Source organism: Antrostomus carolinensis, unplaced genomic scaffold, assembly GCF_000700745.2.
Source record: "Antrostomus carolinensis isolate BGI_N321 unplaced genomic scaffold, ASM70074v2 scaffold9198, whole genome shotgun sequence".
In the NCBI taxonomy this organism is placed as follows: domain Eukaryota; kingdom Metazoa; phylum Chordata; class Aves; order Caprimulgiformes; family Caprimulgidae; genus Antrostomus; species Antrostomus carolinensis.
The window spans coordinates 1-14,835 of record NW_010334972.1 but is presented as its reverse complement, the minus strand read 5'-3'; the positions used below and the strand labels follow the sequence as shown (position 1 = coordinate 14,835).

General features: G+C 37.4%; 1 protein-coding gene across 1 annotated transcript in view; it reads right to left on the bottom strand.

The window, feature by feature from the left end:
- LOC104529917 (adenylate cyclase type 2-like) overlaps positions 1 to 12,264 on the bottom strand; it is a 26,970-nt gene extending 14,706 nt beyond the window's left edge. The window contains exons 1-5 of the mRNA XM_010174361.2: positions 12,127 to 12,264; positions 11,587 to 11,706; positions 9,231 to 9,415; positions 7,627 to 7,711; positions 1,615 to 1,773 (exon numbers count right to left, since the gene is read on the bottom strand). Coding sequence (XP_010172663.2) covers positions 1,615 to 1,773; positions 7,627 to 7,711; positions 9,231 to 9,415; positions 11,587 to 11,706; positions 12,127 to 12,264 — 687 coding nt within the window. The remainder of the gene's footprint in view (positions 1 to 1,614; positions 1,774 to 7,626; positions 7,712 to 9,230; positions 9,416 to 11,586; positions 11,707 to 12,126) is intronic.
- Positions 12,265 to 14,835: the final 2,571 nt, after the last annotated feature.

The window sequence follows — 14,835 nt, the reverse complement described above, 5'->3', positions numbered from 1 at the left end:
TCCTGCTGCCTGTTCTTCAGCAGCATACTTTGTCTTCCCTTTCTCCATAGAGCTGCATGCATAAAATTCTTAGAGAAGTATTATTCTGAAACAGACTATTCATCAATTAGATTAATTTTAATCCCAAAATCTGGTTTTAACAGAAAATAATATACATAAAACCATATTAAACATGAATGTTTGCAACTAAGGAAAATGTGGACAAATTTCCATTCAGTATCTGTTTGACAAAATATCCACACAAAGAAAACAAAGGCTTGATCTATCCTAAAATATTCTTAGGTGTATACACATACACACATACAGATTTTCCTTTAAGGCTCAACACATCCTTGCTGACTTTAAAAAAAATCATGTAATGAAGACATAATAGATGCTTATATTCCTGAACATTTTCAGGGATTTGAAAGGTTCTTCCCTCTTTGTAAACTGTGTTTGAAGATAAATGAAACAAGAAAGAAATCAGGATTTATTTTTTTAAAGGGATGCCACTACAATTATATCAAAACATTTTTAATTCAGCTGAAATGATAGATTGGAGAGCTCAGCACATTACATTTCTCTTCTTCACTAAATTTACTAAAGCTCATTCCAACCTAAGGATCTTGAGGGGTGACAATATAAATCCAGTTGCCAATACAAAGGTGAGCAGATGGTGTTGCTCTGCTGGGGAGCTGAGATGGAATAGCACATAAATGAGAAAGCAATCTCCTGATGGTTTGCTGTGTTTAATGCCTGAACTAAGAACTGGAGCTAAGCCAACTTGGCTTTTAGCCAAGGTTTTCACTGGATTCAAAGGAAGCCCACAGTAGTTTTTATTTGACATTAGCTACCAAATGAATATTTGCAGGCAGTACTAAAGTATTGATTAGTACTGCTTAATGCAAACCACAGTGAAAGGTAAGACATTGTTCTTTTTTGACTCAGGAGATCAAAAAGGAATCCCTAAAGTTGCCCTCTCCCCTTTTTTGTCAGTCTTGGAACAATTGTTTGGTATGCACAAGTAATTCAAACTATTGCACCTGAGATCTCTAAAATTGCTACTTTCGATAAATGCTTTTATGTTTTCAGCCTTTTTTTGCTTTATTAAAACTATATAGCAATGTTAGAAGCAGATCTAATTTCCACCAGTCAACAGGGGTCTTTTAGTTGACTTTTCTGGTACTTGGATTAGTTCCATAAGCAGTCAGTAAACACTTGATTCCATGTTCAGAACCTCTTTCTAGAATATAGCCACTGTTTCAGGGAAAGATTAATTTTCACTCCATTAAGCAAGGTCTCCAGTCACCAGAAGAAAATTTAGAACCTGGATCCAGCTACACTCTGATCACAAAGGAAAAAGTACCTGAATGCATATGATTTAAATTTAAATCCATGTTGATTCAACCATCTCCTTCTTCCTCCTCACCCTTGTTTACCCTCCTTTGAAAATCAAAGTGCATTGCCACTTAAGACAGTAAGGTAAAGCAAGACTTTCAGGTAGGTAAGGGGGAATGAAAGTGACTGTAAATCTATAATCCTGCTGTATGGACCTACTGTTCAAATCAGCAATATGTGGTATTTCCAGGATATACGGCTTTCTTACAGAGCAGAGAATATACAGAGATGGCTGACCTCATTCTTCAGGTTTCTTGCCAAGAAGTGTTCAGCTACGTGGGCTGGAAGCACATTCTCCAGAAGCACCCGATTTAGGTTCTCCATGGTTTCAATCTCCTCCCGCTCTTTTTTGAACTTGTTCTTCCACAGGAAGTCTAACCTACAGTAATATTCATTCTGTTACAAGAGGACACAGAGGTAAAGAAACAATAGGCATCTTGTCTTGCTGGAGTACAGGTTTAAGAGACATAATAAGCACAGTACACCACCCTACAAGGCTATTATTTGGCCACTCAAGTACAATTACAGATCCCACAGAAATCAAACCCCAAGCACGCACTAGGTGACATACATTTCTTCAAACTTATAGGTTCCCCCAGAAAAAAAGTCCCAGGAAAAAATGTTGCAAGATGTCTTAAACAATGGAAGATTTATTTATTTACTCTCAGGCTTCAGTAGAAATTAATTCCAGAAAATAAACACTGCTATGGAAACAATTTACAGTTTTGCAACTTAATAGGACGTTTTATTTATCTGAAGATAAATCACTTACAAGAACGGGCATTTCAAGAAGACCCTAACTTTTACCAATTTGAACTTACATCATGCAATCAGCCTGGTAAAAAGGGGGAAGTGCAAGAAAAGACAGTCTATTGATATAATATGCCTTCAGTTTATCAAATTATTATCAGATTATAAAAAATGGATAATTTTAATAGCTTGTGTTTTTCTTTTTTACACTGCTTTCTATAATTATCCTACTTTTCTTTTTCTCACAGAGTTTTTGTAAGTGTTTTTTAACATCCTCAACAATAACAGCAACTGGAACTATGTGGAAATGTATAACATTCTTGGAATATCAATATTTTCTGAGATCTGATTTCATCAAAAAGAAGTTGAAAAATGAATAAAAATGCATTTTTGTGGAGCGCTCTCTGCTTCTTTTCAATATTGTCAATGCTTTGTCGTAAACTCTATGCCATTATTTCTACAGTAAAGCCCCCAATGGCCTATCTCATTTGAGCTGATATAAATCAAGAGCTATTTCAATGTAGTCCAATGGTTTAATGCTATTATGTAGCCTCAATGAAGACCAAGTTATTAACCAGGAGAACATAATTATGATGACAATCTTCTTATAGAAAAACCTAAAAAAGCTAGCTAGTATTATTAACAGTCAGTCACATCAAAATAAGAGTAGTCCTTCTGATTGGACAGTGGCTGACAGCTCAAAATGATTCATAGATACTTTGTTGAGATCACAACCAAAGCTAGAGTAGAAAGTTGAAAAGGGATGGTATTAAAATGATTTGTCAAGTCTTTAAATATGAGTGGTTTTATACGTTTATATATCTAAGTTCCCCACACAGATGATAAATTCGAATGACACCAACTGTATTCATGCAGAAAAAAATCCAATAAAAACCTGGGATGTCAAAATTATTTGCATAAAATGACAAAAGTAAACTGAATATCTGGCATAAAAATGAAATTAGGTATCCATACATTGTACTAATTTTGTATTGAAAAAAAAAGATGCTAGATCAGCCAAGCCTTGAAAAAGATGTTTCTTCTTTCAGAGCTAATACTAAACAGATAATTTATTTACTGCTTTATTTATTGAATAAAATTTAGGCTGCCAGAAAAAATCCACAGAACTCAGAAATCAGAAAAAATAAAGCAGAATGTATTTTACAACTTACTTCAAAATTAAAAAATTCAACATACCATATTTCAGAATGCCTGTTCAGACTTTTAAAATAAAAAAGGCACTACCTTATTAAAACTTACTTTAAATTGTGTTGGGTTTTTTTTGTTTGTATGATCTAGACAATTTTGTATACATGACATTAAAGATCCTGTTCAATCTCTGTAGCCTTGCAGTCATATGAAAACCAAGATTGTTTCCTACTTTACATGTTATCTCCAGAACTTTTTCAACATGTCAGAATGAAAATATCTCAGAACAGCCCTCATACATTTGCAGGCACAATATCTTTGAGATACAAAATTTTCCTTCTTCACCTTATGCTGCTTTACTTCACAGCACTTCCCAGCAGATGAGCATAGTGGAACACCCAGGGAGGCATGAAGGACATTGTGTTCCTCCAGGCACCACAGAGCAATTTGCTTCCTCCGGAATAAGAGTATACCATGCATCTGTGCAAGGCAACGCAAAACAACCCCAGAGGTTCAAATCAGTGGTAACTTATTGGGCAAAAGTAAAGTGCAGCAAGAATTGATTCATGTCTCATTGATTGCACACAGATGGGTTTATCTATATTTTTAAATTCTACTGGGACACTCACCTTGGTCTATTTTCGATATTTGCCTGAATGGGGCAATGAAGTAATTCTCCTCACTGAAAGAGTTAGAAAGTCAAGATAAGCCACTCAAAAGTAGCTGCCTATGCTGTAGCTGTCTGTAGTCAGAGGATATGAATGCTATGGCACACAGCAAAGGGGCAGCAAAGGCAGCACTAAAGCAGGTAAGTTTACTAGAAATTAAACATCAGTTTTCATTTAGGTGAAGATTCTACCTCACAGCCATTACTTACAGAGGGCAAGTCTGAGAAAATGTCTCAACATGTAGCGTTAGCAGAAGATGTCTCAGAAAACATTAATAAGTTGATCAACAAGAAATCATCAGCTCGAAAGCAACCAAAATGAAAAACTGCTGTTCTGAAACTTGTTGTGGATAGCATGATCATTCGAAACAGCCAGTGTCAGAGAACTGACGAATGGTAAGGATATAATGCAAATCTTTGGAAAAGAATTAGGGTGACCCTGGGAACAATACAGCAAGGCACTTCAGAAAAAAAACTGTGCTAAGGAAAAGAGCTATTTAGACATATTAGCTAAAGCTGATACAATAGGGAAGAGTTCACACCTCTTCTGTAAACATGCCTCCATCTGTTATGAAGTCACTAGGCATGTGAATAGGAGTGAAATTTGAAATAAGTTTTCATTAAATTCTTTCAGAAGAGGTTCTTGAAAAGACTACTTTATCTAAGAAGAAAAGGATCCTGTCACAGAATAAAAGCTCACTAAAAAACAGAACAGAGACTACAAATAAACAGTTTTCACAGCTGAGGGAAGTTGCCATAAACATCTGGTCAGTAAAATAGCCAATGAAGTTCAGTGCGGATAAACACAGTATAATCAATCATGGGAAAAACAAAATAGTCATCTAGCTTACAGAGTAACAGGCTATGTGTAATTCTAAGTACTGATGAGAAAGGAATTTCACAGGCTATGTCAATACTGGTAATTCAAACTGGCCCTTAAGAGAAATTTAATGCTCAATAGTGTTTAAATGTGAGCACACTCCTTACGCTGCCTAGCCCACAGCAACCTGCATTCTTCCAGGCAATGCCTGGGCAGTGTTCAAGAGTTGCTGAAGTGAGGTGGAGAAAGTAGAACTGCTTTTTTTTTTTTGAGAATCATGTCAGTGTAGGCTACAACCATTCCCTGACACTGAGATCAAGTGACACATTTCAGTCTGCCTACTACCAGCCTATTTTCAAATAACTCTAATGGCATGCATGCAGAATGAAATGTGTCACTTGATCTCAGTGTCAGGAAATGGTTGTAGCCTACACTGACATGATTCTCAAAAAAAAAAAGCAGTTCTACTTTCTCCACCTCACTTCTGGCTACTCACTCCCATCCTATGCTCATTCTTTTGGCACAAGAATTGCCGCAGCCACACCATAAAACCAGATCAGCAAATAGATACAACTGAAAACCAGCCTTCCAGGGTTAATTTTTAAGCCAATCATTTCCCTGTTTTGGGCCACTATACAGCTCCACAGACAGCTGCTCCAGTACAAATGAGGAGGTACAAGGATAAGAATGAGTGACTGAGGGAAGGCCTGCTTCTTTCAGTAGGGATGCTGGTTGTGCAGCTAAAGTATTAGCCGAACCTGAGAATTAAGTTGGCTCATATAACATGTAATGATACACTAGCTCTCCCTCTCTTCATCCCCATTCAAATAGAGACAACACATTCCCCCTCCTGCTTTTCCATCAGGACAGGCACCTCTCTGACCAGTGGTAAGCAGTTTTACAGAGCTAGGCTTGTAGGAAAGCATTCACTTTTTGTTTAGATGAACTTTCTGGTTACTCACTCTCAGGTTAGAGGAGCACCAATGCCAGTTTAAGGGAAATGGAAAGACCATCCTTTTCATCAGTGGCTATTAACATCAGCATTGCTAAAATAATCAGATATTGAGAGAAAAGATATGTAATTATCTGCAAAGTAGAAAAGTGCAATAGCAAAAAGGGAAATTACTTGTATATTACCCTCTGTGGAAGAAGGGTAAGGAAGAATTTTACTCTGCCTACACTGCCAAGATGGCTAAACAGCATTCTGCAAGTGCCACTCAATGAAAGCAGCAAGCAGAAAGTTTAAAAACAAACGAGACAACGTACATGACTTTTTATCAAATTGTGAATTCATTATCAGACAGTGTTGGGAAGACCAGGAAGATAAAATGGATTAAAAAGGGATCAGACAGTGTGACAGAAAGCAGAGCAACCAATAGGTATTAAATGTTGCCACAGAAATGCCAACTGGCAGAAGGTGGGAAGCATATGTCCCTGGAAGGGCCATCCTACGCAAGTTCACATCTTCCTCTACTCTTTTCTCAAGCGTTTGCTACCAGTCAGTATCACTAACAGTAACTTAAAATGGCAAGTCTTATACTAGGTATGTATTCAAGTAGTTAATAACATTTTCTAGTTATCATTTTGACTTTGCTTCAGAGTGTTTGAAAACACAGTTTTTTTCTCCTTTTTCTTTAAGGGAGAATAAATTAGCAGAAAAATCAAAGGCAAAAGACTGAAGAGCCACAGGTGGTATCATGACAAGGATCTTGGACCTACAGCTCTGAAAACAAAGACTTTTTCCATTACAGGATCATTTTTCAGTTGGTGTGAGAGGGAAACACATACACATACTGTTCCATCACCTCCCTCTGACACCTTGGTTGGCAGGGACTAAAAATTCTCAAGCAATGTGATGAACTCCTTCTTTCCAAGTGGAAGTAGCTGTGCTCCAGTCCCACCCTCTGCTACATCATCAAACAAGCAAACTCTAATACAGTACTGGCAGCAAGACAGATAAAGAATGTTATTTCTAACTCAAAAAGGATGTTCCTCATTACAGCAAATAGTGGAGAAGCTGCCAGATAAGAATTTTTTGTCTGGTAATCTGCAGGGCCTGCTTGGCAATTTACATGACAGTCATTATGTTTTGGGGAATTGTAATGTAAATGAGTGATTTAAAGACAGTCTGGGATAAGATCCTTCCCGAGGCTGCAGGCTATGGGGGTACAGGCTGTTCATGAGATCTCATAGGGATTCTCTCTTCCATCTCAGAGCCCTGTCTTGCACACTGCATGGCTCCTGACACAACAGGCTGGAATTGCAGCTTTTAGCCACCGATCATGGTCAGACCCAAGGATTTAGAGAAAGAACTGCCCTTGCATCTGCCGTCAGCTTTGTAGAGGGTAAGATCATTGATATCACATTTGTATTGGAAAAGCACAACTGGGTAATAAAAAAAGTAGTTTCCTGTTGGGTCATACTTTTAGTGAAACTGGCCTCAGCATGTGGTACGCTTCTGTGTGCATGTTACATTGTTTCTGTGTCTGCATTAAATTGTAATAACTGTGAAGAAAATAGCTTGTAATTAAGCAACTAGGGAGACAGCAGATGTATGCAGACAGATGGGAGCACACTAGGAAGCCATGAGACAATATTGGTCAGCATGACAAGCCATAGTCACAGTACACTATCAGCATAATGTCTACAGTCTCAGTGACAATTACTGGTGAGTTTTAAGGGCATACTGGAAGGCAATAAACTAGCTTTTTAGATGCTCTGACACTACTTTGCAAGGGTGTGGGGCAGAACAGAATAGAGGTGTTTGTCAGGAAATCTAAAAAATGTTTGAGAAGGTGGCAGGCTGCATGAGGAGGCTGGCATCGTGTCCAATGATGCATATGAAGAGAAGTGTGCATCTTACCTGTCTACCTAAAACCAGTAATGTGACGAAGAATATAAACAAAGAAATTGAGCCCATTGTCTTCAGGTCTTTCAGTATTCCTGGCCTGTAAAATAAAAACATAAGTAAGGCAAGTTGTTCAAAAGTTAAAACAAAATTATTCTGGCACAAGAATAAGACCACAATTTATACTATTTTCTGGTGTGCAACGATTTAAATATGATATGCTTTATTATTTGATGAAATATTATTATTTCCACTATGTAGCTTTAATTACTTCTACTACATTCTGTGCAAATGTGACTACATTTTGAAGTCCAGTAATAAGATGAGGATTTAGTAAAAATAATATCCTCGTTTGCTTACAAACAGAAAGCACTTGGTGCTTATTCTATACAGGTAGATTAAAAAGAGATTTTTTTATGAAACAGCACTGCTTCCATAATGGAGAGCTTGGCTGTAGCCAGTGAACGTGAAGAAACAGAAATGAAAGCACCTAACTCCCAAGAAGGCTTTTCACCTCAGAATTACAGGCGGCACAAACTAGATCTTGTACAGAGTTTATTAAAAACTCTGCTTTGGGAAAAGACAGTAGAGGTAATGGGAAACAGTTCACACTAGCACTCTTCTACTGATGATGCTCAATGAAGAATCTTGGTGAGAGATTTAGACACATAGCTTGACTGGAAAAATCAAGGCTGACAGAAGCACATGCTCAATCTAGCCTGTCCCATGGTTCTCCATCCCATTACACAGATATCCTTTCTGCTAAGGCAATGGAACAAAGATCTGGGTTTGTTAATTTAATCTTTAGATTTAAGAGCAAAGAAAACACACGCTTTTTAAAAAAATTCATATCCTTTTCCATGGTTGTCTCCATGTCCTAAAGATCTTGAGCAGTTTACAGCACGTGAAATTCTACTTTGAATATTCAGTTTTCCTGTTGTGGCATACGCACTGGACACTCAGACTACATAGAAGAGAATCACCTATTTGTTTTGAAAATAAGGCAGAACTTACAGGTGTCCAAAAATTATTTTACATAGCAATATTTAGAATAAGAGTCATAATTTTGGTCTTATATAGTATTACCTATAACAAAGATTGCAGCAGTCTCACAGAAAATTGAACATACAAATTTGCAAGCACAGCAAAGAAGAATCTAAACTATTGGTCTACTATTTTTTCAATAGCTAAGACTGCACTTGTAAAGTTTTAAGAGAATGTACTAGTTCTGTGGCAGTTTATTTTCTCTGACTTGCAGCAAATATGCTTTAACAGCCTTAATTATGTTTAGCCTTAGGCCTTAACAACCTTAATGAAGGCTTCTTCTTAATGTCCTTTATTACAAAAATGCAAATTAAACCATACTCTGTTTCCTATAGTATGTGATTTAAATGACTCTCCCAGACTTGTTTATTTTATTCTAATGCTCTGAGCTGTGACATTAAATCATATATTAACTGCAGCATGACAATGATTTTATATTGTGACTTGTATATTATATAGCAAAACACAGAGAAAAAAAACCCCAACCAAAACCCAAACATGTTCCATGAGATAAGAACTGCCATAGGTAGTATTTAATTTCTATTAATTTCAGAAGGATTAGAGTTTCCACCTACCTTCTAAGAGGTGCCATTGCATACATAAATTTGCTGTAGTCATCCAGCATGGGCCCATGAGTGTGCAGAAGGATAACATTGTAGCCCACCAATGCAATCAACATTATCACCATTTTCAACTCATAATTTATCCTCAGGAAAACAGAGCAGGAAATGAGCCCTAATATGCAGCTGTATATAAAATACTGGCAAAGAAAAATCAAATGGAAAATATTTAGAATTTGGCTCTTGAGTAGGAAATAATGCATAATAAAATGCTCAGGCTAGTTTAAAAAACAAATTATTGACTGACCACTTAAGCACGGAATCTGTTGCAACCTGGGACATTATGGTTTACAGTCAATAACAACCAGATGTTGATATTTCATAAAATAGACCCTTTTTCTTAGTAGGCTCCAATTCACCTAAAACTCAAATAGAATCCAGATTATGCTCCTATTTATGCTCCCTAATTTTCACCCTTTGTCACTTTTGATTTACTCATCTGCAGTAACCAGGAGTGCCTGTTTGTTGGACACCACTGCTGGTATTGAAGTCTAATGCAAGAGCCTACTGCCAGCAGACTGGCAAAAGATTTATTCTTGTGCCACCGTATGGTTTTCACTCATGCTTGAGTTCAATAACTACGATGTATGTATTACTAGCATAAGGGTCAAGCTAAAATGTCTAATGATCTGAAAAGAAAAAAAATAAATTTCATTGCCTATATTTGCAGTATTTACAAATTGATGCAATACACATTTGTTATGAACCTCATAGATACATAATTTTACAGACTAGAAATACAGCTAAGATATGAAGAATACGAAATTATTAACGTGGCCTATGCATACTATTAATATAAAAAATAATTTTCTAAAATCCTCTTGAGTTATGACTACATAAGAACACATTTAACTGCTGAAAAAAGCTTTTTCTTTCCTATCTCATTTATATCAACAAAAATATGTATGGCTGAAGTTAAATTCCTGGAAAAATAATTTCTCTGGATACTTTCTGGAAATGGATTAGGGTATCAAAATTAATGTTAAAATGGGAATAATACAGCCTCACTAGAATCATTATCTTAGTCTGTAACATCTTTGCCAAAGATGCTTCCTTAAAATTACAGTCTTGCACCTTGTAAGGAAGTTATCTTTTCAGAAACTACAAAGTATTCTATTTCTAGATAGACTATTTTTAGACTACTGTTGACTTGTTGGTGGCAGTACTTTTGACAGAACCTGAATCACTGTATACTAATTTTGGAGGATCACCAAGAAGAGTAATTTTCACAGATAACTTGATGTCAGGGCCAAAAGGAAACATAGGCATCTATCCATATCTGCTGGTATTTAGTTACCTAAATTTGAAAATGAGAAAGAGAAACTCATGCTCTGCTGTCACTTTATCAGGGAGATTCTGAAAATCTGTAAATGCTACAGTTATTTCAACCATTTTTTTTCCAGGAGAGTTCTATACATAATTAACATCTGCTTTTGTGTGTGCCTAGGATTGTTTAGTTTGATACAGTGAAGAGCTGTTTTGTGTGAAACGTGGAAATCTGCACACACCATTCTGGTACTGGTCTCATCAATTCTGCATAGAGATAAAATTATCTCCCTTCTTCTCCCACTGCCTCCTGCTTATTCATCCAAAGACTGTTGACCTATTTTGGCACAATACCGCTTGTTTAACCGCTGGTTATGTTCAACTGCAGGTCTTTTGTAATCCCTTTAAGAATCATTGCTCTCTAGTATAGAGATCCTGTTTTTTGCAGCAATATCCTCCTCCCTCTTCTTGCATGTGCCATGTTCCTTTTGTTCACACTATGACATCTTCTTCATATCAGTTCAGATCTTTTAAACAGTTTATATAGTGGTACGAGTGTTGTATTTCCCCCCTTCAATCCACCTCTTAATCAAATATGTAATGACAGAAGTGTGACAATCACAGATTTCACATTTACTGCCCAGTCAATGATGAAAATGGTGAATGTTTTCTGGTCTACCACTGGTCCTTGTGAAACCTGCCTGCAGACTGACGTGGCTTTCAGTGCACAGTCTGCTTTACAGTCACTGTGTGTTCTCCTGATATCTCCTAACACCCGTTTGTTGGCATGGGTGAGTTAGACTTCTTAGTTATCATATTGTTTCCTGCTTTTTAATCTGACATTCATTTAAACCTCTATTTTCAGAAGTACTAACCTCCTTTAACTTCCCATTTACTTCAAATGCAGTTGCAGGTGACTGAAAAAAAAAATCAAGCTTTTGCTGCAGTCTTAAAAACTGGTGGGTGTTTAACTTCAAGCAGATCCAGCAACAGTCAATTTAGTGTAATTGTTGTAAACAAACAAAGAAATGTAAAATGAACTTACCGGTAGGAAAAAGCAGTTGTTTTGTATACACCACCGTGTCTGATTACTCAAATTAGGAAAACTTGCATTTGATGAATTAAGAACTGAGGGAAAAGCTTTCACAGCATTATCCAGGAAAAACTAGAGAAAAAAAACCCATATAATCCATTAGCTTGTCAACTGTTTAAGGTCAAAATAGAGAAGAGAAATGGAGAAGCAGAGAAAGCCTTGCCAGTAATCATTTAACTTTGGTATTTCACTGCAAATTGAAATAACAAAGGGAAAATGACATCACTTGATTACCTGTTCCTGCATCCTCAGACAAAAACAACTTTGTTAACCTCCATCTGACACTTTGCATTTGAATAAAAGACAAAAAAGGCTCTTTGTTATGTCACTTTCATGTATCAGAGCTCACATACATACACACACACACACACACACACACACACACACACGAGAGGATGAAATAAATTCACTATGAATAATTCCTGGGTTTTCCTCAGCTGAATCTCCTATTTAAACATAGGAAGACTTAAAGAAAGAATAAGAAGTCTTTACGGAAGTTGATTTACACAGATGTAATAACACAATAACAATGACAATAATATTGGTAGTAATGTTATTGAAACAGAAAAGTGGAACCAGTATCTCCTGGGTCATCAAATTCAGCCAGTTGATGTCACAGGTAGTCACCATCGTATGGTACCCCTTGATCCAATGTTTTCTTAACAAGTTAGATTTCCATGACTACACTAATTCCACTGCCTTGAATCTCACCACTTAAACTGTTTCTGTTTAACCAGTATTCACAGCCAGTTCCCTTGTTTTTCTTCTTGTGCTAATCTCATCCTTTAGCTTTCAGATAGCTCCTTTCTATCTCTAACATTTACATTCCTAATATTTAATTCCATCTCAGCTTTCATTATGCTCAGCAATCTATGTTTTTCTAGTTTCTTCCCAGAAAACAAGCTCTTCATTCCCCTAATCATTCTAGTAGTCACCCTTTCTACATACCTCCTTCAACTGAACCTTCTGGGTGACCAAATCTGCAAACACACTTCCCACATTTTATCAGTGAGTTGTGCAATAGCATTAATACTAATTCTGCAGAAAATATGTTTTCATACATCCTAGAATGACAGCTCCTTTGCTCACAGCTACAAAACCTTAATAGCTCAAGCAAGTGGGGCTCAGATAGATTATGACATTATAGCAGTTTAACACATTGCTGCACATTGACATAATCCCAGCCACTAACATCATGCTTAGCAAATGCAAGGTCGTTTTTTTTCATTGGGATTCACTCAGGTAAATGTGGTTTATACTTACCATGAATAAAGAGGAATAACATGGATGGTTACTGTGATTTAGCTGAGTCATCATGAAACCTACATAATTAATTAAAATCCTGAACTCACTGCATCTCCACCTGATAAACTTCCAATTTGTATTAGAATTTCTTGTCACTAGTCTGTCAGACCAACCATAATCTTGTGCTCTGTACTACTAAATTTCATCCTAGTTCTTTTACTCAAATGCTCAGTTGACTTCTTCCTTTTTAAAATCCCAAACCTTCCCTCACAGACACTGCCTGTCACCTTACTTTCATTAGCAAATTTCACAGTTCCTCTCATACACATGAAAATCCACACCAGACTGACCTCTGCAGAGCTCCACAGCTTGCCTCCCTCTCACCTGTTGTTCTTTGCAGGTAGCCAGTTTCTAACCCACCTCTAAATTCTTTCCCCATCCTCATCTTTACCTATTGCCCCAAAGAAAAACTGCTCAGTTTCAGTCAGAGTAACCAAATGTGGATCAAAATGGTTTATTGATTTACTAAAACTAGATCTGGTCAGCCACAGCTCTTCATAGCCAAGAGTTGAAAACTTCCAAGAATGGAGACCCCACAGTCCCCTCTGGCAACATGTCCCAGCGCTGTACTACATGCACAGTGACTTTAAAAAAAAATTAAAAAAAAATTAAAGACTATCCAACCTCCCAGGCCACTACCCATGGTCAGTACTTACCCACTGGTAAGTTTTGTGGTGCTGCTGAGAAGAATTTGAAACTATTACCTGCGGAACACCCCTTCAACAGAAGCAGGACTGGCTGCAGATTTGCAAAGGCAATTGATACACCACCTGCTACCATGGCTGCTTTACAAGAAGTTGGCATTCACCTCTGTACAGCTGCACTTTCAGGTTGTCTTCCTTCACTAACATGCTTCTCTGACTGTTTATGTGCAACTACAAATAATTAACCCGCAATCAGTGAACTACACATTCAGGATCAGTATCAGTATGTCCTGGTTTTTAACTGGAACAGAGCTAGGTTTCTTTTTAGTAGCTGGAATAGTGCTGCATTTTGCTTTCAGTCTGGGATTTGTTATGAGAGAAATACTGACAACATACCAGTGTTTGCATTTTTGTCGCTGGAAGTGAAGGACTTCATGTTTTGTTAGTCTACAAGTGCAAGATCTAAGGGGCTGAGGAATATTGAAATTAATAAGCTAAATTGGCACCTGCATATGCTGATGCGATATTCCATATCATATCACATCATGTCTAATATATTAGTGATGGTCTCTGCCTCTTTTGTCTCTCTCTGGCTGTCGCTTGGGCTCTCGCTTTTCCAGGATTGCAGTTTCAGTACGGGATTGTTGCTCCTCTGGGACCGGGCTGGGCTTGGTTGGCGGGTGGTGAGCAGTTGCACTGTGTGTCATTCATTTGCATATTTTGTTACTGTTATCATTATCACTACTATTTTAATATTAGTATTATTTTAAGTTTTCTTTTATTTCTATTATTAAATTGTTCTTATCTAAACCTATGAGCCTCCTTATCCTTGCCCCCAAGTTCTCCCCCCTGTCCCCTGGGGGCTGGGGGGAAGTTAGTGAATGGCTGTGTTGGCTGCTAGCCAAGGGCTAGCCCAGTGACACTATCACACAGTAATACAACAGATAAACCACAAAACCAGATCCTACAAAATGTTAATAAACACCTACAGATTTTGAAACACCTTTCTATAACTGATCCCTAAGAGGTCCAATCACACACACACACACAGAGTTATATGCACATCTGCCCAGTCTTACAGGACATGTGGGTTAAATACACACAATCCCTCTTCCGGGACTGTGGGCTACCCTACTTGCACACCCCTCCTGTAAGGAGATGTGGGTGCTCTAGCTTGATGAGCAACTGTGCAACTCCCTACCAACTGTTAATGCACACTCTAGGGAGAATCACAGAATCACAGAATGTTGGG